The 24,665-nt window shown below is 36.6% G+C and overlaps 1 protein-coding gene across 1 annotated transcript in view; it reads right to left on the bottom strand.

Annotated features, from left to right (window-relative positions):
* Positions 1-24,665, bottom strand: part of PGR (progesterone receptor) — a 90,259-nt gene that overhangs the window by 64,211 nt on the left and 1,383 nt on the right. The window contains 2 exon segments of the mRNA XM_020996182.2: positions 22,372-22,523; positions 23,925-24,664. Of these exon segments, the coding sequence (XP_020851841.1) occupies positions 22,372-22,523; positions 23,925-24,664 (892 nt within the window).

The raw sequence follows: 24,665 nt of genomic DNA on the forward strand, positions 1-24,665 counted from the left end.
AAGAGTACATGACATAAGAAGCCTCTCATATTTCAATTACCTTGTCAAGGTGTCATAGAGACACTACTATCAGTGGAAACTTCACCGAAACCCATGAAACATAAAATAAGGAAGCCAATATGAAATACGCATAGGAGTAGAAAGAATAATTTCCTTACTGGCTGATTCCCAATCAGGACACCTATGTATTGCTGCTTCTTACAATACCTGAGAGTCAACAGAAACTGAAATTTTAATAGTGATGTAACTGAATATGTAGGCACTGTTGAAGGCCTAAGTCTCTGTAAACTATACTATCAATTAGATGAGGTACAGCTCTAAATCACATCGATTCTCTTCCCTAGGCACTCTACTAAAAACACAGATTTCAAGGAATTTTAGTAATCTCCAAATTTATTTCATTTTAAAATGCTGTAGTTGATGACATTGTTATTAATACATAGGATTGGACCTGGACCTGTGATTTCATTGGCTTAGGGAACTCAGGTGAAGAAAGTCTTTCCTCCAATGCAAGCTGGCATCTTTGCTACACTTCAGAGCTGCATAGAGAAATGAATAGCTAAGATACGTCAGAGGCAGATTTGAACCAGGTTCAAGGGCTAGCAATCTATTTGTGCCATCCTGCCTCTCTAATAGTTGTGTAGATGCCACTAAAAAAGAAAAGGTATTTTGCCTTGACTGACTCATTAACCTGATATAGGTTGATTTTTCACACTGTACTTTGGGGAAGGGGTATCTCTTCACAGATACTTACTTCACCTTGAAATAGGGAAGGTTACCTCACCTTCCTCAGTGTCAGTCTTCATATCGGATAGCAGGTATGCTTTAGGAAAAATGAAATAATGTCTAAAATTTGCAACAGCTTTATTTCCTTTATATATTTGTTATGTGCTCTCAGAAGTAAGATAAAAAGGGAATTGACTAATGACGCAGTCTCACTTAAGTTCCATTAACTACTATTCTTTTAAATAATGGTATACTCAACATTAAAATGGAGTTTGCTTTGCATCTATCCCTACATGTTTTTCAAAGAAATCTTTTGAAATTTTATATCCATTTACTGCATAATAATTACTCTTCTCAATTTTATTCATCATAACTGATTTTTGACCTTTTTTGGTTAGCTCTCTTTTTTTCTTTTTCTTTTGTTTTTTAGGCAGTTGGGGTTACCCAGGGTCACACAGCTAGTAAGTGTCAAGTGTTTGGTCTGAGGCAGAATTTGAACTCAGGTCCACCTGACTTCAGGGCTGGTGCTCTATCCACTCTGCCACCTAGCTGCCCCTAGCTCTTTTCTTTACAAGGAGTTTGTCACTAGTTACATTCAGCTGTTAAGTTCGACAACATTTATTTTGACCACTTGCCCTTAAAAACATAACTTTTAGAAATGTAATTATCCCTGGAATGTTTTAGCCTAACCTTCCACGAAAGGATAGACACATCATGAACTGTTAATGAGAAGTACTTAAATGTTAATTCGACATTGCATTATTTATTTAAACATTTTAACAAAAGAATTTCAAAATATCATTATTGTTTAAAAAAAAGATATGTCCCACCATAAAAACTCAGTATCAATACTATGATTAGATTATTTTATTGTCTTAGTGACTTATAAACACTTTTAGCTACAACTGAAACTTAAAATTATTCAATATGTAACTGAACTTAAATCTCTCACAGACAAATGAAGACTAGACATGTCCTGGTAACTGAAAATCTGTAGTAGTTGTGGCTTTTAGTAACCAGTTTCTCAATATCAGTGTAAGAAAATGAATTCCTTAGAACTTAATACAAGTTAACCACTTCCTTTACTTCCTTTTGGAAAGCAGGAAGAAATATAAAGACAAGTGCCAAAAGAAATGAATATATGAAACAAATAAGAAAGAGGAAAAAACAGAAAAATGTCAGTAAGAATTACTTTTTTATCTATATTTTAAAGCATGAAATTGAGAACTATAATAAGTAATACTTTTTTACCTTCATTGTGCCATGGAGTTGATCGTGGGTTCTCTAAAATTTTATCAACAGAGTTGAAGCTGTAGCAGATATTACTAAGATGAAAAGGCTTTAAGTATGGACCAGATGATGGCCTATATGTCCATTGTACAATGACCAGCCTACTCAGTGTGAAGAGGTTTGCATCAAGTGATGAATTTTTCAGCTATGACAACTTGTGAAAGGTGGAGGGGTTGTGATTTGTGTTGGTGAAAGGAATACTCTCATACTAATGAAATCATAGATCTTTCAAAATATCTGAGTATGGGCTTGAGAAATTCTTAGAGGACTATTTGTAGATTCTTCAAGTTTATTATAATAGCAATTGATGGCACTGATATGGAGTTTTACAATTTTATAAAAGCCTTCATATACCTAATTTCACTTTATCCTCACAACAATTCTATAAAGTAGATACAACAGATTTTTTTACCCCCATTTTAAAGATGAGGAAATAAGGCTCAGAGAAGGTAAGTGACTTGCCCACAATGACACATCTAATAAGTATCTAAGGAAGAATTCAAAACTACATATCTCCTGCCTCCAAAGCCAGAATTCTTTCCACTATACAATAACGCTTCAAATAACATAAATTTTTATGTAGTACCTTTGAACCATGTGTCAGAAAGGAAAATGAGAACACCAGAAGCTACTGTAAGAACTGACAATACTGCAGGAAAAATTTTCTGTACTGTACCTTGTTTTTGCTTGCAACCAGAACAGGGTCACAGCTCTAAGAGACTGGGTCACCCCAAAAAGCCACTTGTGAAGACAAGAGCTAAACAGTGAGAAGGAGATATAGAAGCAGGGTCAATGAAAGACAGGATTTGATTTTAAAAGGGTGGGAGTAAGAGCTTAAATTTATGCGAATTCATAATATTATACCAAGTTTTAATAATTTTCACATACATGACCTGTGTAAATTATAACAGAATTCCTATTAAACTGATCTTTTGTACCCAAATCACCTACTGAAACTTAGCAATGTGGTAAGTTCTGTAGAGCTGGAAAGTTGTATATAGTCTACTGTTAGGGGATGATGTCAGTAAATACATGTGTGTATACATACAGATAAATACATACACACATATACATATGAACACCCAAACATATTTTGGCTTAATACTATGCGTAAAGTTACCCCAATTCATCCCTCAGCAAAATGCTAAAATGAACTACTAAAATATAAACTGTTCTATAGTACAAGATAAGCTTTGGGGGCCAGGAGAATCTACTTTAATTTGAAAATACTGTCAAATGAAATATGCATTTTCAAATGTCACTAGAATGAATAAAAATGTCCTTACACATAAAGGTGTTCTCAGACACTATTGTCAATGGATGTAAATGAAGAGGGTCACAATAAAAACAGAAAAAGCACTTTTTTTTTTTACCATTTTTGAGTAATTAGTTTTCTTCCTTACATTACTTCTATAACATTGGCCTTGTCATAGAATCATATCTTAAGAATTAGAAGTGACTTCAAAGTTTATCAAATTTAGCCTACATTTGAAGTATGAATCCATTTTCAAAAACCCTGATATCACCTAAACAAACATTTTGTGATGCAGAGGAATTCATTACTCATTCAAGATAATCAAGTTTTTGGAAAACTATTATTTTTTTCCCATATGATGGACTGAAATTTCCCTCCCTGTAACTTACATCAGTTGGGCCCAATTCTAGTCTCTAGGTCCAAGATGGGGTGAGATGGGGAACAAATATCATTCAAATATTTGAACACCATATCATAAATCTGCTCAAGTCTTCTCTGAGTTAAACATTCCCAACTACTTCAACTAATCATCATGAAGCATGATTTGAAGTCTCTAACCATTTTATTTGCCCTCCTTGGATGCTGCCTATTCTTTAGTTCAAAGGCCTATTGACAGCTCAAACTCAACATATCCATGAAAGAGTTTATTTTCTCCACTTTATCCTTCCCAACCTATGAGCTTTTTTTCTATCAGAAGAAATTTCAATCCTTCCAAATTACCATTCTCAGAGTAATTTCACTCTTCATTCTCCCTCATTCCCTAAATCCAGTCAGTTGTTAAGTTCTGGTGATTTTATCACTACAACATCTTTCACATTTTCCCCCTTTGCTTCATAAGATAACTACCTCCCTAGTTTGGGTTTTATCTCCTCTCACTTCGGCTACTATAATAACCTAATTGCTCCATCTCTCCTTTCTCCAATCCAGCCTCATTGCAACTGCCAAAATAATATTTCTAAATCATAGCTCTGACCATACCAGTCCAGACTAAATATGTTTAGTTACTCCCTATTACCTTTATGATGAAATACATAGATAAATATAAATGAAAACTCTGCATTTGGACATTTAAAGCCCTCCACAATGTAGTTTACATGTATATCTCAGTAGAACGTTAAGCTCCTTAAAGATGGGGACTTTTTTCATTTTTATCTCCACTACCTAGAATAGTGGCCTGAATACAATAACTTAATATTTGCTGAAATGAAATTCCATTTACTCAGAGCTTGCATGAGACATACTTTTTTTTCCAAGGCATTTTTGTTCTATTACATATTATAGCCAAAAGTTTCAGAAAAGGTGCTAACCTGCATTGGTAGGATGAATTTTTTTCACCACTGCACTGGTTACACTCTCCTCCCTTCTCATCTTGATCCCGTGGTGAACCAGTTCAACTCTACACTATCCTCTTACAATTATCCTCTTGCTTACACTCTCCTCTTGCTGGCTTACAACCCTTGCCTCCTTATGTTATTGCTTTCATGCTTTGCCAAGCCTCTAATTTATATTATTACCAATATACTTGCCTTCCTTCCTGTTCTCATCCTGTTGAATGGGGCTGGAGAAAATCACAAAACTGTGTTGACTGCGATCACTATAAGTTTATGTTATATAATCTCAATTGGGCTCTCACTAAAGCAAAGGAAACTTTTTTTTTTTTTGCTTTTTGGTGAGGTGATCGGGGTTAAATGACTGTAAGTGTTAATTACCTGAGGCTGTATTTAAACTCAGGTCCTTCTGACTCCAAGGCCAGAGCTCTATTTACTGTGCCAGCTAGCTGCGCCCAAAGGAAACCTTTTACAATTCCCTAACTGATTCACTATCTTATCCACCACCATAGCTTTTCCACACTTTTTCTTTTTTTTATTCAGCCAAAGACAAGGTTTATTGAAGATCAGCCATGTAGGCCAGACTCTTGAAGAATATGACCATTTGTGATGCCCATAAAGATGAGCAGTGTGAGGAAGTCTCAGCCTTTTTCCACACTTTTTCATCCCTTCTCAAACCTCTCACAGTCTACTCTCCTTCCACCATCTTAGCTGAGAACCAGGGCTCATATTTCACTGAAAAAACTGAGGCTCTTCACCAAGAGTTCCCTTTTCTCCTGTTTTCTCACATCATTCAGATGACTTCCCCCACTTTTTTGTCTTCACCCCTCTTTCACATGAAGATGTGGCCTTACTCCTCACATCAAGGCAATCCTCTCCAGTAGCACAAAAGTGATCCCATTCTATTCTATCTTTTCCAGTGGACTGCTCCCTCCATCATCCCCTTGCTCTCACTAATCTTCACAATCTCTCTCTGTCTACTGGCCACTTCCCTGTTGCCTATAAAGAAGTTCATCTCTCCCCCACCCTTAAAAAAAACCCTCAGTTGATCCATCCATCCCTGCCAGCACTCATCCTGTATCTCTCCTTTTTTTGTGGCAAAATTTCTTCAGAAGGCTACCAGTAATCGGTGCCTCAGTTTCCTTTCCTCTCACCCTCTTTTTAATTCTCTGTAGTCTGGCTTTTAGCCTCATTATTCAACTGAAACTGCTTTCTTCAAAGTTACCAATGATCTCTTAATTGCCATATATGATAGCTTTTGCTGAATCCTCACTTTTCTTGACCTTTATGCAGTTTTTGACACTGTCAATTACTCTCTTCTCCTTGATTTACTTTTCTAAGTTTTCATGATATTTTTCTCTTACCTGTTTCTTCTCAGACTTCTCCGTCTAATCATGGATATCCCCCAATTCTCTGTCCTTGGCCTCTTGTTTCTCTATGTTACTTCACTTGGTGATCTCATCAGCTCCAATGGATTCAATTATAATTACTATGCAGATGATTCTCAGATCTATTTATCAATCCTTGACCTATCTCCAGTCCTCAAGTCTCACGTTTTCATTGGATATCTTGAGCTGGATGTTTAAAATTAACATGTCTAAAACCCAACTCCTTTACTTTCCCTCCAAATCTTTCCCTCTTCCAAACTTCTCTATTACTGTTGAGTGTTACCATCCTCCTAGTCAACCAGGCTGACAACCTACCTAGGTGTTGCCTTTAGCCCCTCATTCTCTTTCACTCCCAAATCCAAACTAGTGAAATCTCCTGTCAATTCTATCTTTGAACTGTCTTTTGTATTTGTACCCTTTTCTCTTCTGACATTACCATGACCCTGGAAAAGGTCCTGTCACCTCACTCCTACACTATTGCAATAGCCTACTGGTTTGTATCCCTGCTCAAATCTCTTCCCACTCCAGTTCATCCTTAACTCTACTTCCAATGTGATCTTCCTAAAGCACAGTTCTGATAATGTCACACATCCTTAGTCTCTCACCCCTCCCCTCCATTGAACAAATTCTAGTGTCTCTCTATTGCTTTTAGTACCAAATACAAAATCTTCTATGTGCCTTTTATAGCCCTTAATAACTTGGCTCCTTCCTATGTACTAATCTCTAATTTATCCTGTACATTTATTTTTTGTACACAGTTGTTTGCATGTTGTCTCCCCTGTTAGACTGTGAGCTTCCTGAAAGCAACACTTGTTTTTGCCTTTCTTTCTATTCCTTCACACACACTAGCACATAGTAAGTACTTAATGCTTATTGATTGATGTGACCAACTGACACCTAGAATTCTTTGTATCCCTTATATTTGTAAACGTAGCTTAACCTACCTACTAAATTATAAACTCTATGAAGGCTGAGTGTGTCTTAATCATCTTTGTATCTTCATTATTGCCTGTAAAAGTATTCTGTATATGACATACATTTGATAACGATTTGTTAAATTGATCTGGATAGGAATCCTGTGATTTATCCTTAGATATCTAGGACATGAACTAGCTTACAGTCTAAAATATCATTAAATAATGAACACTTCTAATGATTTATTGTGAGTTATAGCTTTGGAAACTTTTCAGGACTCAAGAAAGTAAGGTGGTGGCTACATCCAAGTCTTTAACCCATAGTAGTTTTAGCTTTCTTTCAGATCTGAAATCCTATGAGTAATAGCACCTGAATCTCTTTGCTATTTTCTTTGACCTTTACTTTTATGATGCAGTGCTTGTTTTTCTCTTATCTTTGCAAAATTCTTTCACCATATTTTGACATTCTTCTTGGTCATCTACCTCCTCTCTCCAATATTTTTTCCAACTTTTTTCCCCCACTAGTTCATAAGCTTCTGATGATATGTTTTAGAGAAAGGAAGGGAAGAATAGGTGAAAAAAGTATTTATTAAACACTTACTCGGTGCCAAACACTGAACTAAACAAGGAGGCTTCAAATACAGAAACCAAATACAGTCTTTATATTCAAGGAGCTTACATTCTAATGGAGGACACAATACAAAAAGGAAAGTAGTGGCCAGGGAGATTTTGATCTAGGAAAGATAAAAAAGTGACATGTGGAATTGAAATAGAAAGTAAGTGAAAAAATGATGCCTTGAATGACTGGTCTTAATAAGGGCAAATGTCCCAATTTGGGGGAAAAAAAAGAAAGTGAAAACAATAGCCTGGAGAACTTCAAATTCAAATTTAACATATATTTAGTGCTTACTTCATGCACACCACTGTAAGGCATGCTAGGGAAATAAAACAGTCCCTGGTTTCAGGTGTTTACATTTTACCGTATATGAAGCTTAACATTGTAAAATTGTGTCTCACACACAACTAAAGGAATGATTTGTGAGCATTTAGCATGGGAAGTAATGAGTGTTAAAAGACAATGTAGCTTAATCAAGAACAAATCAAAGCAAACTAGCCTCATTTTCTTTTTTCTTTTTTTGACAGGATTACTAGACTGGTAGATTAGGGGAATGCCATAAACTTTTATCTAAATTTCAGCAAAGCATTTGATAGTGTTCTCTACTATTTTTTGTCAATCAGATGAAAAGAGGTAGCCTACATAACAAATTGGGTTGATTCAGTAGTAACTAAATGACTAGACCCAATGAATACATTAAAGTTTCTAGTACAATGGCACAGGGATATGACCTTAGTCCTAGCTGTCAAAATTTTTATCAGTGAATTAAATGGAATGTAAATGGCATGTTTATCTAATTTATAGATTATATGATACTTGGACATGAACAATTTAAGTGAGTAAAAAAAACATGAAAAGATGAAAATAAAACAATATGTCAAATGTATCCTCAAATACTCAGATTGCAATCTCTTCGATTAGAGAGTCATACAGAATGCAACCCATCCATGCCTGCCCAATCTGTATAATTCTTTTTTTTTTTTTGCATAGGGTATGGTGACCTTATTGATGGTATACAACACAGAATTCTATGCTTCTCCCAACCTATTACAGATTGCCTTAGGCAAGGACAGTGAATGGGACATGAGATCCCCATTATAGGGAAACAGGTTAGGGATGTGGGCTTCACAAACTCCTCATTTGCCTGAAGATTAAGATACATGGCTTCCCACTTTACTCCTTGGAGCCAAATAGACCCTGAAGTCTACTGCTTGATTTCTGTAATCATCTTCATTGTCATATCAGGAAATGAGCTTGACAAATGGTCATTGAGGGAAATACCATCACCAGCATCAAGGGTAGAAGAGTGGGTGCTGCTGTTAAAGTCACAGGACACAACCTGGACTTCTGTGTAGCCCAAGAGGCTAGAGCCAAGTATGAGTCAAGTAGAGTCCACTGGTGTCTTTACCACTATCAAAAAAGATTGGGGCTCATTTGAAGGATGGCACTATTATATACTTGACTCCAACATCTCCCCATTTAATATTGGTGGGATCATGTTCCTAGAGGACAGTAATGGCTTTTCCACTGATCCCTAGCTTTCCATTCTCAGCCTTGACTGTGCTCTTGAAATAGCCATGGGTGAAATCATATTAGAACATATAAGTCATGTAGTTGATGTTAATGGAGAGATCACTGATGTTCACAACATCCATTATGCCTTACATGAACATAGCCCTGGTCATGAGGTGCCCAAAACAGTCAAATCCATTAGCCCTGAACTTCAATATCTTGTCTCAAGAATGTGGCTACAGCAATGGATCCTGGTTCTAAGCTTGTAGGGGACCTGAGAGGCATCCTGTATAATTCTTGTTTGTGTCCTCCCAAAAGTTCACTGTTTTTGTTACTAACATGGTTGATGATGTTTATAGTTTTCTTCACATTTATCTAGCCCTGCATCCCAGGTATAAATCCAACCTGGTCATAATGAAGGATTTTTGTGCTATATTGCTATATCATAATTTTAAAATCAGTATTCATTAGGGAAATTGGTTGACAGTTTTATTTTTTTATTTTAGCTCTCCCTGGTTTAGATTGTGGCCTAAAAGAAATTTGGTGGTTGCCTTTTTTTAACTTATCTTTCAAATAGTTTATGTAGTATTTGAATTATTCTTTAAATGTTTGATAGAATTTGCTGGAAAATCCATCTGATCCTGTTTTGTTTTTCCTTTGGGAGTTCATTTGTAGCTTGTCAATTTCTTTTTCTTAGTGTTAAGTATTCTATTTCCTTTTTTGTTCATTTGGGTTATATTTTCATAAACATTCATTTCATTTAGATTGTCAGTTTTATTAGGATATAGTTGGGCAAAATATTTCATAATAATTGCTTTTATTTCTTCTTCATTTGAATTTACCCTTTTCATTTTTGATACTGGTACTCTGGTTTTCTTTCTTTTAAAAATCAATAAGGTAATTTCTTACTTTGTTTTTAACAGCTACTAGTTTCATTTATTAATTCAGTTTTTTCTTTCAGTTTTGTTCTTCTATTTTCAGGATTTCTACTTTGCTGTTCAGTTAACTTTTAATTTGTTGTTTTTCTAAGCATTCCTGATGAAAAGCAGTGAGCTGAATAGAAAATTTTATATACAAACACAGAAGTCGAGAGAAGAATGGAAAGGTAAACATGAGGGAGAAAGAGATCATAAGTGACTAAACAGTGTTATACTGTTTGTATTCTTTATATAGGAAGATGATATTAATCTCTTACAAACTTATCTTCTCTAGGAGTAATAGTCAATAGTCAACAAACATTTATTAAGCATCTACTATGTTCATGGCACTGTGCTAAGCACTAGGGATGCAAATATGAAAAAAAGATAGTCTAAACAGCCCACACTCACAACCACTTTTCTCTGCCCTGATTCTCTGACTTAGAATTGGGAGAGAGAGCTGCTAGAAGGTACTTGTTCCTATAAGCAGTCTTACTCAGGGATCCCCTAGAATTTCTTTCTACCTTTCCTTATCCTGTCATCTTGTATTAGCTTTCTCTCAGTCCCTGGGCTTTAAAAATTCTTCTCTTCACCTTTTGTAGTTTTGACCAGATCCTCTTCCCAGTATTTGCAGACCTGTTGGGTCTATCTCTAAGCCTCCCTAGGCTGGAAAATTAGTCTTTGTGATGTTTTATTGGCTTTCCTGTTCAGAGTTCAGTCTGAAACATTCTCTAGATCTTTGTGGAGATAATGTGTATTTATGTGTGTGAGTGTGAGTGTGTGTGTGTGTGTGTGTGTGTGTGTGTGTGTGTGTGTGTGTGTGGTGGTGAGGTGAGCTAGATTATAATGTTCCTCTCATTCTGCCATCTTAGCACTATTTCCCCTTTTCCTTTAAAAAGAATTTGCTTAAATAATTCATGGCTAAACTTCTTTTATCCAATAAGATGAAATTTAATGGGGATAAATTAACTTCTTTCTCCACAAAACTTTTACTCTGACGTCACATTTTGTCTGAAGAGCAATATTAAGTTGCCAAAGTTTCTGCTAGATTAAAAACAAGCTCAATAAGCTACCAAGTGGGAAAAATTTTGAATACAGACTACATTATAGAATGCATTTGCTATATGAGCATCAGCCTAGCTAAGTATGGTGAGATCTATCATCAGAAGTTTGGCCAAAAGGTTATAAATTCTTTGGTCATGATAACTCATGCAATAGCTAAAAATACAAAATAGCCATCTGTCTTGTGTGTCTCTTTTTATTTTAAAGAGACACACTGGGGCATAAAAGGTGTAAGAAGACACAAAGCATTAATTTTTTAGAGTGTGTAAAAATCTTAGTTTAACTCCTCCTCTGATGCTTCATCTTGTCCTAGAGGTAACCCTTACTTCTCAAAAGCTATGCCAGCACAGTGTAAGCTCTGGCAGGTTCTATGACTTTAAGTGCAGTTTTAGCACTAGACTTTGTATGCTTTTGAGGATCAGCCTAGCTAAATAGAGAAACGTTCTTGATCATTAGGTTGGCAATTTGATGAGTGATTTGGTCATGGAAAACTATAAAACAAAAAAAATGCAAAATGACCCCCAGTCCTTCTGCTTTTGCAGTGATGATGGCAAGAGTAATGGAAGAGAGGGCCTGGGTACTAAAATCATGCAGTTTTCATCTACAAACCTTAACTCAGCTATCAGTAATAGAAATGTAAGATCCATGTCCAGGTAACCAACAAAAGATTATGTTGCTGGAGAAACCAAGTTATATAAATTATCTTTGTACAAGCCAGAAGACCAAAGAAAATTAAAACTAAATGGAAGAACAGCTCACAAATTGTTGAAGCTGGGTTTCTCTATATTCAAAAACAACAAGAAATACAATTTTGTTGGAAATTTGCTAATCTCATATTTGCAACACCAGGTACTACCCACTTCTGTTTTTTCATTCAGGCATTAATGATACGGATAGAATCTAGAAAGTATTGCTAAGAACTGTGAAGCCTTAGGCAAGAAAATGAAGACCTTAGGGAAATAAGTGTTTTCCCCCATTACTGATGAAAAATTAAGGTGCAACCTTCAGAAGAGAGGCAGATTTGGAAAGGGAATTGCAGGTTGAAGTGGTATTTATAGAACAGATTTTGGTTCCTAGACCAAGACTTAAAATATAATGATGATAGACTGTACCTAAACATGTCTGGTAAGGATCTATTTGCTTGAAATCTTATACATGTTATAAAAAGAAGGAAGGAGAAAACACTTACATATGAAATCAAACACATATCTATGTACATATATATATATATATATATGTGTGTGTATGTATATATGTATATATATACATACATACACACACACACACACACACACACACACATATATATATATATATGTATATAAAGCTGCTAACCTAGATATCACATGGAATAATGGTTATGAATACACCCAGAAATTCATGGGAAAGAAAACCCTAGTAAGGTGCCAACAGTAAAATCCATGCCTTCAGATTCTGATAAATAAATACCTGAAATTAATTTTTCCAAGCACAGTAACAATCTTTTAACTGTCCAATCTAATGGACTTTTAAAAGTCTTCATTCTACTTGACGTCTCTGAAGCCATTGATACTATTGACCACATGTTCTTCCTAAACATTATTTCATTCCTTGGCCTCTGTAACAGTGCTGTTTTGGCTTTTCTCCAATCTGTCTCACCATTCTTTCTCAGTCTATTTTGGATCATCAATGTCTCCCTATATGTGTACCCTAGGTCTTTGTCTTAGGCCCACTTTTATTTCTCCTCCCTCTCTTTTCCTAATCTTATTAGTTCTTAGTTCAATTATAATTTCTATTCATAGTTTCCATTATGCAAATTTGAGGGACACTTATCCTAAGAAGTTGAGAAGATGGATAATAATCTAGCAGAAGAGTTTGAGAAGGGGAACCAAGAAAGACCATTATTAAAGAAACCAGGTAGCAGAGTATCCAAGAAGGGCTACATATCAGTGTCAAAGATGAGGAAGGGAACTGGACAAATTCTGCTTAGCTTTAGAGGGCAGAACTAGGAACAATGGGTAGAAGTTGAAGATTTTGACTTAGTTTAAGGGATAAACTTCCTGATAAGGAAAAAGTAGCATGAGCTGTATTTAGAGCTTAATTTCCTCACCCAAAATTGAAGCCAGGTTTCTGATAGAAAGTCTATTGTCCTCTTTACTATATCCTTATTAGACTAAACATATTAAATTCCTAACATAGTAAGGAAAAACATTCAAATATTAGCAAAATGTCTTAGTGAAACTGTCAAACATCAGACCAGTTAAAATGTGTCACATTGTAATACTTATATAATTTATCATTTAGTACCTTGAGAACCACAATATTCTCAGATAATATGGAAAGATTTAGAATGTTACACACATTTAAACCATTATAATCTTCATGTACAATTATAAACTATTACAAAGTTCATGTGTAATTATCTAAAATTTTCACCTTAATATGGATAGTTTCTGAGAGGTGACTTCCTAATTTCTTTCCCTGTTGCAAGTCTCTCTTCTCTTCAATCCATCCTTTTATACAGCTGCCAAAATAATATTCTTATAGTTCTAACCATGTCACTCTTCTGCTCAAAAGGCTCTTATTGCCTCTAGAATAAAATGCAAATGCCTTCTTTCAGCATTAAATATAGAACTAGAAGAGATCTCAAGTCATTTGGTATAACTCCCTGATGTTCAAGATGAGAAAAATCGAGGCCCACAGAGGTTGGATGACTTTTGTAAGGTCACATAGGTAATCAGCATGTAAATCTAAGTTCTTTGATTCCAGAAACAGTGTTCTTTCCACGGTACTATGCTGGTTACTACTCCATTTTTTACTCTATGTTCCAACCAGATTAGCTTTTTTGTTGTACTTCACACGAGACACTCCATCTCCTGGTCTCCATTCTTTTACATAAAGCAGGAATGCATTGCTTCCTCATCTACGCTTCTTAGAATCCCTAGCTTCTTTCAGTCCTCAGCTTAAGTTCTGCCTCCTATGTTAGGCCTTTCCTGTTTTGACCCCAGTCCCTAGTAGCTGCTAGTGCTTCTCCTCACTCCCACTTGTATTTGTTTTGTACACACTTGTATTATGTGGGTGTATATTGTTTTGCCAGATAAAACACAACCTCCTGGAGGACAAGGATTGTTTCATTTTTGTATTTGAAAGCTCAAGGCTTAATTCAATTACTGAACTCAGGTAATGTTTGTTGAATGATTGACTGTAGTGGATAGGAAAGCTTTAGAGTCAGAAGACTGGGTTCAAGTCCTCCATCTGACATGTAATGCCTATATGACCAATGACCACCTTACGCAACCCTCGAAGATTATAAGTTATGGATGGCTAGCTATGCTATTGGTAGGGAGTTTCCATACTTGGAATTCTACACACCAATAAAATCACAGAATTGGATTAAAAAAAATTAACTGGTGGTTTTAGTTTGGTTTGGAATTTCTCCAATGGATGTCTCTGTATTTGGTTTCCTATTTTAAAAATATTGCTCACTTTTTGTAGTTACAGGATAAGTACATTAATCTCATAGTCCACTAAGATTCTACTCTAAAGCTTCATTTAGGTGTAGAAGTGACCCATGGCTCTTGAAGGCTATTCCAGTAAAGCACAAGTGTTGGCAGGTTCAACTGAGTTAAAGAGATAGAAGTATGATAACAGCAACAAACTATTGGTTAAATTCAGAAAGGCTCATTCATCACCAGGTTGGCTGTAGGGTGATAAAACTTTGGCCTACAGACATTCAGAAAGACCAGCTACCAAGTCAGAGAAAGGCTGTGAGTTTTCTTGATAAAGAGAATACCCTAAAATAGGAGAAAACATGAAGTATAAGCAGCAATCTTTCCGAAGCATGTTTATATTAAGTTAAAGTCTATACAAAAAACTTCAGAATGGCAGTCATTGAATAACATTATCAATACATAAGTGTATCCATTCATTCGATCCATATTTATTACCTAAATTTGTGAGGAATTATGCTAGGCCTAAAGGAATTGTAATGCAGTGGAAAAAGCACTGGTATTGGAGGTTGACTTCAATTTCCAGATCAAATTTGATGCTGTTCTTCAGTCATTTCATTCATGTCCTGCTCTTTGTGACTCCATTTGAGGTTTTCTTGGCAAAAATACCGGAGTGGTTTGCCATTTCCTTCTCTAGCTCGAAGTAAACAGGGTGAAGTGGCTTGCCCAGCGTCACACGCTAGTAAGCATCTGAGGCTGAATTTGAGCTCAGCTCTCCCTGACTCGGGTCTGGTGCTCTATCCACTGCGCCACCTACCTGCCCATAGCTGGTACTAATTAGCAGTATGTTTCTGGGCAAATAACTTCAACCTCCTTGTACCTCAATTCTATCACCTAAAAAATTGGAATGATGATACTGTACTATCTACCTCAAAGATTTACTGTGGGGAAAGAGATTATATAAATGGGTTACAACAATTGTGAGAGTAGTGCTTTGAAAACATGTTCTTTAAAATCTAATCCTGAATCACTAAAAGAATAGTAATTAAAATTGCAGATGAGCTTTGGCAAGCTATCAGAAACTAGCCTGAATCTCTAGATTTAGAAATGTTACTCATGTATATTATAGAAACCATTTACTTTGAGATATAAATCTAAGCAGTGTCCCTGAAATATCTCAAGCTATTAGTAGTACTTAAAAATTTTAACTTAAAAGGACTGAGTAGAGTTATATCATAGTTAATATACTGAATATACAATTTCATGTATCTCTAATTACTTCATGTTTCTTAGCTCCCAAAGATACAAGAGATTCCTTGAGGGTTAAGAACAAGATTTACATTTTTTAAAAAATCCTTCACAATACCTAGCACAGTGATATAATTTGAATTAAATTATTTTGAATTTGGCTTCACCGAATAACCTGGGAAATCCTTTCAAATTTGATTGTGTCACAAAGAATTTTAAGTAATTGACCATTTTCCCCCAGTATGTTCATAGGATCATAGATTTTGAGCTGAAAGAGAATTCTAATTAGGACCATAAAATCATGAAACTATCTGGAAAGAACTTTACAGGCCATCTGAGGTTTAGAGATTAAGTTATTTGCCCATGATCAATATGGTCACTAAATGTCAGAACTGGGTTTGTAGGTATTCCAACTCCAAATTTTGGGCCTTTTCTACTGTACCAACCAGATTATACAAAAGAGAAGTTATATTTTACACAAAGCAATTATGAAAAATAACTGAGAATAAGATAAAAATTGGTGGTTTGTAACTAAGGATCACTCTTGGCCTTTTTTGAGTGGGGAACATAGAATGAGAATTTATCCAATTACTATAAGTATAATAAATACTATAATTATATTAACTATAAATTATATTATCAATTAATAAATTCCACATGTATTTATTAAATGTTATTTACTGAAAGATACATTAGTTATATTGACAGTAAATATCACAACTGTTTTCTTTTATGATATATGATCTTCCACTGAGAAATGTTTAATTACTAAATATTACCAAATACCGTAAAATGCTTTACATTTATTATCTTAAAACACTACCTATCTTATATTTTAACTTGAACACAAACACATTTCATGGATATTTATTAAGGGTTTGACTCTTTCTACTGTTGAGAAGTATGAAGGAAAAATGTAAACTTCTCTATAATAAGAAAAGTACAATACTAACAAACTGTCAGCAATGGGAAGATGAGAGTCCTTAGAGTATTTCAATAAACCACCCTACTTCTTCCAATTGATTCTTGTATGATATGAATTAGAAGTTATTTACCACCCTGGTGGCACTCCTCTAGATGCCCTCCAGCTTTAAAGAAGACATTCTTAAAATGTGACACCAAGAATTGGAGAAATTAATGACAGCTGTGAAGTGACCAGGATAAAGTACTAACCTCTGATTATTCCTGGACATTATGCCACTCTTAATGAAACCTCATTTAAATAATTGTCTTGGTTATCATATCATAGTGTTGACATACTGAACTCGATGTTCAGTAAAATCTACAGACCTTTTTCAGATGCACTTCTACCTATAATGGTCCATCCCACCCCACCTGTCCTATTCTTGTGAATTTTTCCCTCTGACTAGTTCTTTTTGGATCCTGCTTCCTCCACCAACATGGCACAGTGGATAGAGTTGTTAGACCTGGCTCTTAGATCCTGTCTTAGAAAGTTACCAGCTGTGTGACCCTACGGAAGTCTCAATCTGTAAAATAGAGATAATAATAGCTGTAGTACTTACACCATTGACTCATTGTAAGGTCCAAATCAGATACTATTATTTCTTACTCTTCTTATCTTTATACTATCATTATTGTTATTAGTATTATTAGCTACTATTCTTCCTAGCTTTACATCAGCTGAAAACTTGATAAGCATATCACCTATGCCTTATCCAAGGCATCAATGGAAATGTTAAACAATGCAAGGCCCATCACAAATCCCTGAAGTGCCCCACCTTCCACACAGTAACAGTTCACAGCCTTTTCTCTACCCCCAAATTCTGTTCTCATTCATGATGACTTCATGCTTGGCATTGTTGACCATTTGAAGTTCATTCTGAAGTTCACCTTGAATTCCTATGAGCTCAATTTCTGGTCCCCTCAGCCACCCACCTAAGTGGTCTTCCATCTTAGTCCTCATGATAATCTGATATTGTTCCATATACTAGAACAATCACAGAATCACAGAATGTCACAGTTAGAAGTGACCTCACTGGTCATCCAGTACCTTAATCCCCACTTTTAACTTTAACCCAAACGCTTAAAGAATTTCCTCAACACAACTGACAAGTGGTCATCCAGGATTTACTTGAAGACTTCCAGTGAAAGGGAATCCATTATTTTCCAAGGAAATTGATTCCACTTTTGGATAGCTCTAATTATACAGATAGAGTCCAGATCCTAAAGCTAGGAAGACTCATTTTCATGATTTTCAATCTGGCCTCATACAATCAGACTCTGGGCAAGTCACTTAACCCTGTTTGCCTCAGTTCCTCATCTGTAAAATGAACTGGAGAAGGAAATTGCAAATCACTCCAGCATCTTTGCCAAGAAAACTCCAAAATGGGATCATGAAGAGTTGGACACAATGGAAAATGGCTGAACAAAAATTATGCAGATGTTATTTACTACATCAAGACTGAATTTGCCTCTTGGCTATCTTAAACCATGAAACTGAAATCTATTCATTCACAGAGAGAATGTCCTTATTTCTGACTAACTTATCTTAAACCTTTTTTGGTCTTCACTAAAAACTATGATACTTCAATTCTTTGCTGTTTTCCTAGTTCATAACTCTTGCTCTATCTTTAATTTCATTTTTTCACAATATTCACCTAATATAGATTAAGTTACTGTCCTCTACTCTCAGGGCCCTCTTTTTTGTTAGTCCTTCTCTTTTCATGCTCTGACAATCTTCAACAATGTGTGCCACCCCTTGAATTCACCTTTTCTGTCCCTATTCTGAAACCATTGAACATTGTTGAAGGAAGTTATAAAATCATGTGACCTAGGGCCACTGAAATTTTTAGTGTTGCATTTAAATCCTTTTATACTTTTTTGACTCCCTATCACTAGCTCAACCAACATTTTCCTTCAAGCCTTACCTGATACCTCTAGTTAAAGCTTTTATCCTCTTCAAATTACTCTACCTTATTGATATATCTATGTATATGCTATCTTCTCCCATCCATTACCCCTAGAAAATAAACTCCTTGGGGTCAGAAATTTTTTTTGTTTGTATCTCCACAGAGAACACTATAGAATAGATGGATAGATTGCTAAGCTTGAAGACAGGAAGCCAGAGGGTCAAATGGGCAAATCACTTAACCTCTATGTGCAACTTCCTAGGAATTCTCTACTAAATAATAGCCTTGTTGAATCAGGGCTGTTCCTGCACTATGTCTCTATATTCTGATGAAACCAAAGATATTTTGTCTATTTCCCCAGTACCTAGTACAGAGTGCCTTACACAAAGACAGAACTTAATAAATTTTTAATTGAATTGAATCAAAGTCTAACTCCAGCCTGTCTCTTCCTCTCTTCTCAAATCATGACTTTGCATCCTTCTTTCCCAAGAAAACTGAGGTTATCCACTGTGAGCTTCCCATCATTCCTTCTTCAAAACTTATTTCATGGTCTCCACTGCCTTGGCTCTGGCTCTGTCCCTAATACCTGGAATGCCTGCCTACTTCAGTACTGCTTTTTATTACTCTTGGCTGCCTTCAGGACTCAGCTCAAACACTACCTTCTGTAACAGATCTTTCCTGGTTCCCTCCAGCTCCTACTACCTTTACTCTACCAAGTTTATTTTCTATCTATTTTGTATGCGTCTTCACAGGTCATTTTGCCCATTAGAATATAAATTCCTTGAGGACAAGGATTATTGTTTTGTTTTGTTTTGCTCTGTATCCCCAAGATTAGCAGTGTCTGGAATATAGAAGTAATTTAATAAATGCTTATTGACCATTCTACTGGTTCAATTATTATCTCTATGCAGATGATCCCAAATCTCTAAATCCAGTACTCATCTTTCTCTTAAATTCAGTTCTGTACCTTCAACTTCCTGTTCAATGTCTACAACTGAATATCTCAATGAAATCTCAAATTAACATGTATCTCATCCTCTCTCCCTCCAATCTACCCTCTTTCTCATCTTCCCTTCTTTTGTTTTATGTACCACCAAACTCCCATTCATTTATTAGTGTATACATCCATTCAACAAGCATTTATTAAGCATCTGTTATGATCCAGTGTCCTAGGCACTGAGGCATTATGCTAGGACAAGTCACCCAAGTTCAAATTCCAATTATCCTTGACACTTCTTTCATGCTTATCCTTCACATACACTGCCAAATCCTTCGGATTATGCCTCAGAATCATCTCTCCACTTCCAATGTTACCTCCCTGACTATATCTTAGGCCCTTACCACATCTTGTTTGGACTACTATAATAGACTCCTAACTGGTCTCCTTCCCTCCAATCGCTGTTTTGTGTCTAGGAAAGTTTGCTTGTTTCTTTTTTCATACTGTCATCAAGGATACCCTTGACATGTATAGGGCACTCACTCAAAGGTTGGTCTTTATCTTTCATGTGTCCCCAGTGTGATCTTTCCACTTTAGCCAGAGTAATTCCCTTCATAGTCCCTTGAGCACATGTGGCTCAGCCTACCACTTTTGCTCATGATATGCCTAACCTCAAAAGCTATCTTTGTTTTTTTCTATCTATCTAAATTCTATTTCTCGATGCAATTTCATGAGATTCTGTACTACATAATTATTAAATGTTTCACATATAGATGTTTTCACAGGATCACAGATGATCTCTAAGGTCTATTCCTATTACAGATCTATGATCTTTCTGTTGTACATCTATGACCTTAAGATTCATAAGAGATTGGCAGCCATTGAAAGTTTTTGAACAGCGGGATCATTTGATCAAAGTTGTGCAATAGGAAGATTAACCTGCCATTGTACATGAAATGTATTGTGGGAGAAAGACTAGAGATGGATTAAGTAGTATGAATTTATTGCGGACTTAGTCAATATAATTTTATGACTTTCTTTAACAACATATGGATACTGAAAATGGGAATAGAGAAAGTGGGATATAACCCAGGATTAGGGTGACTGATCTGATTAAGTTTAGGAATAAGCAAAAGCAAGAACATAGGTGTATAAATAATAGAACAAGAAGGTTTAAAAAATGACAGAAAAGGAAGTGAAAGACAAGGAAAGCAGGAATTAAAAAGAAAATGAATAAAAATTTGTGGATGATACTTAAATTAGCATTAATTTAAAATGATACTTCAAACTTCTCAATACCCTCCACTTCTCAATAAGCTTCCTCTTCCACTAATGATTATTTTATAAAGGGGGAGGGAGAACCTCCAGATACTTTAATAGTTTGAGACTTTTATTCAAAAAGAAAGTTCAGAAAAATATTGGTAAAATTCCAAGAGAATCTAATCTATAAATGTACTTTTAAAAGTTGGGAAATAATGGTAAATTAGTATAAGTGAATAGGTTCTCAGACAAATATTTCTTTGTTAAATTTTGATAAATATTATTAATATGGAATATCAGTTGAAGGGCTTTCTAGTATTTAGTTGCTGTTATTTTCAAATGTGTTTTCTTATAATTGCAGAAATATAACACAGCTTAGAATTACATAATTAAATATTTTCTAAAAAACTTGGTTAAATATTACATGAATATTGATAAATATTTCTCAGTTCTTTACAATTTCAAATATTCAATTCTTGTGTGGCATCCACGGTGTACTTTTTGATTAAATGAATTTTTAAAAGTCACTAGACCTCTGGGAAGAAAAATGTTTCAAACCCATTTGAAAGCATCAAGAAGTTATCATATTCCACTTCCCTCTTTTCATGAAGTCTTTAGACCTGAGATTCCTGCATTCAAGAAAAAAGGAGGGCCCTGAGATCAGAAAGCAATGGAGCAGAACTCTTAGGGATCAAATATAACTCTCTTGCTTTATCTGACTTAGAGTCACTCCACTCCCTTGTGGAGATTCCAAGATTCGGTATGAGCCAAATGTTGTTAGCTGCAAAAAAAAAAAATCTAATTTTTAAATATAAAGGTGTTTTGTTATGTAGAGTACAAGTGCAAAGTGAACTTAAAATGTTTTTTCTAAAAGTCTGAGAATTTTATGGTATATTCCCAAATAGTAACTAGTTCAATGAACTTGAAGAGTTTTTTTTAAGTCCATCATTACAAAATAAATAGCATATGTTATTTATCGTAAAACAATTCTATAAATGATATTTCTTCACAAGACATCTAAATTTGCCTTAATTTGAATATGCTTAAAATTATAGCAAAAGAAAGTACCCTACATAACATCTGCATTTTAAAAAGGAAACAATTTTCAAGGTGTTCAAAAATACTATGTAATTGTGCAAATGTCACTGAAAAGGACAGTCCACTAATATAGTGAAAAAGCAAACTATAAAATAATTGATGAAGCCCACCTCAGCAATTAATATTTTACCTTATTTGAAAATATTGCATACCATAGCATACCATTAGCTTATTTAAATTGTTTCTATCCATCAGAAATTCAATTTTAAAAAATTTAACAGGAAAAATATGATGAATTAAAGATGTTTTCTTCGAACTACTAAAATTAAATTTTAATTAGTAATAATTCTACCAGCACAATAATGCCTGATATACAATATTCAAAGCATCAGTTAAATAGCCTGAAAGGTGCATAACTTTTACTAAGTCCTATTTTTAAGTGATAAAGACAAAATCTTTAAGAGGTACACAAAATAGATTTTATCTTTTTAGAAGCAAGAAGCAAATATATAACTAGAAATTTGAAATGAATAGATTGGCTCCATTTACAGTAGTATAATAACTAAATGTAAACAATCCTACCTTCCATTGCCCTTTTAAAGAAGACCTTACAGCTTCCACAGGTGAGGACTCCATAGTGACACCCAGAAGCTTCATCCCCACAGATCAAACAAATCTTCTGAGGTAATGATTCGAAACCATATTGAGGACTCTGGCTGGCTTCTGTATCTGGCCTTTGAATTAAATAAAAAGTATGATGATATTTTCAATATTCAACAATGAACTCTTTTTAAACCATGAATTCAGTGGTAATTTTTAAAAAGAGAACAAAAGTCCGATGATTCCAAATCAAAATTTAACTAATTTAAAATTTACTATACAGTTTCAAATTTCCTTGTCTTTATAAACTTTATAAATAGACTATTCATTTGTAACATTCTTCATAGGCACAAACTTTTTAGCCAGACTCAGTAATAGCCAGTTAGGTCAACAAATGAGTGAAGATATGATGCCAGGGAAAGGCAATATCCGTAGCAAAAATGAATTATTTCCTAGTAAACTCTGACGTTAAAACTGTCAACTGAAATGCTAGCCTGCTTTTTTTTTTTTAATGAGGGGTAAAATACTTTTAAATCACTCCTCTGGTCTAAATTAAGAGTTCTTTGAAATGTGCTCTTTCCTTTACCCCTGGAGCAACTACACCTTTACCTATAGAATACTTAAAGGAAAAGACAAATAGACTTTACTATGTAAACACCTGCACCTATCTAACCAACCGACTGATAAAAAATACATAAAAAAGGTATCGCTTTTAATCAAGCCCACCATTTTCAGGGCTCATGTAACTGAGAATCTTTGTGGTTTTGTTTGACAAGTATAAATAAGCTACTAGTTGTCATTTCTGAGGTAGCATGAGGGTATAACAGTGCATTAACTGCCATGCAAAATGCTTGATGCAAAGTTTTATCTTCAAGAAAGGTAATTTTATTTTTTAGGAGCCGTTGGAAAACTAAATGCTCTTTTAGCATAAGTTTGTTCTGCTTTCGTTTCTTCTGGTGTGCTGCTCTTCACGCCACGCTAACTTGAGGGAAAGCGAAAATTCCCAAGTTTAAAACAAAGAAGACTACAGCCCTCGCCATTTCTCTTCTTTCCTTCAGATCACTGTAGCCGCTTCCGCCCCTCGCCGCTCAGATGTGACCCAGCGAGAGTCGAAGGGCAGTGCTGGCCCGCAGGATCTAGCTCAGCTAGAAGTTTTTACCAAGTTTTACCACGGCTTTCGAGGCCCCCAGGTACCCTCAGCGCCTTCCCGGCGACTAACTTCCTAACTCCAGGTGGGGAGAAAGGAAAGGTGGGAAGGAGAAAGAAGGAAAAGAAAATGTAATCTCTTCCCTCCCTCTCCCAAGCCCATCCTTCAGGACAGCTCCTACACGCTCACTTGTAGTGAGGAGCGAGGCGCAACCGTTACGACCGTTATCTTCTCCGAATGTTCCATGGGGAATCACAGAATGCCATCTTCATCCTCCTAACACCTCCCCTTTCACTTTTCCCCCTCCTCCCCCGGGGACCCGGATTCTGGGCCGTTACGGCAGGCAGGCTCCCAGCCCGCCAGCTCGGACCTCCTCTGCCCCACTCACCTCAGGTAGTTCAGATAGGGGGGGTAGATCTGCGGTAAGCCCTCCTTCAGAACGGCTGCTTGGTAGCCCAGCTGCGGGAGCCCGTTCAGCCCGAGCGGCTGGTAGAGTGCTGAGGCCGCGCCAGCGGCGGCCGAGGCCGAGGTGGAGGGCAGGCTGTCCCGCGGCAGGAGGCAGCCGGCTCCGCTGGGCCCTTTGCAGTGAAGGGGCCCGAAGGGGCCGGGCTGAAGCGGCGCCGACTCCGCTTTGTAAAGGATGCACTCGAGGGTGGAGAGCGAGGCTGCGGCTGCTGCGGCGGACGAGGAGGAGGCCGACGACGACGACGAGGAGGAGGACGAGGACGAGGAAGAAGCGTTGGCTGGGGCGCTGGCTGGGGCTGCCGACAAGTCCCCGGGTCGTGACGAGGGCGCCCGTGGTGGGGGCGGCGGAGGCGGCAGCTGGGGTCCCTGCGCGAAGTCGGGGCCGACGGCAGGGTTGGGGCCGGGCACCAGGTAAGAGCGCGGGGAGCGGACTGCGCCGTCCCCACCTTCCTCCTCCTCCTTGATCTTCAGCGTCGGCGGCTGGAAGTCTCCGTACAGCGGGTAAGCGTCTTCCTTGGGCTCGGCGTCCGGCTGGAAGGCGCAGTCGGGGAAGTCGCTGCCCGCTCCCGGGGTGGACGAGGAAGCGGGCGAGTCCCGGGGCTGCGTGAAGGCTCCGGAGCCGCCCTCGTAGCCTTCCACCTCCAGCAGTTGCCGGGTGCGGGCC

The sequence above is a fragment of the Phascolarctos cinereus genome, unplaced genomic scaffold, assembly GCF_003287225.1.
Source record: "Phascolarctos cinereus isolate Bilbo 61053 unplaced genomic scaffold, phaCin_HiC Scaffold_726;HRSCAF=1367, whole genome shotgun sequence".
Classification (NCBI taxonomy): Eukaryota; Metazoa; Chordata; class Mammalia; order Diprotodontia; family Phascolarctidae; genus Phascolarctos; species Phascolarctos cinereus.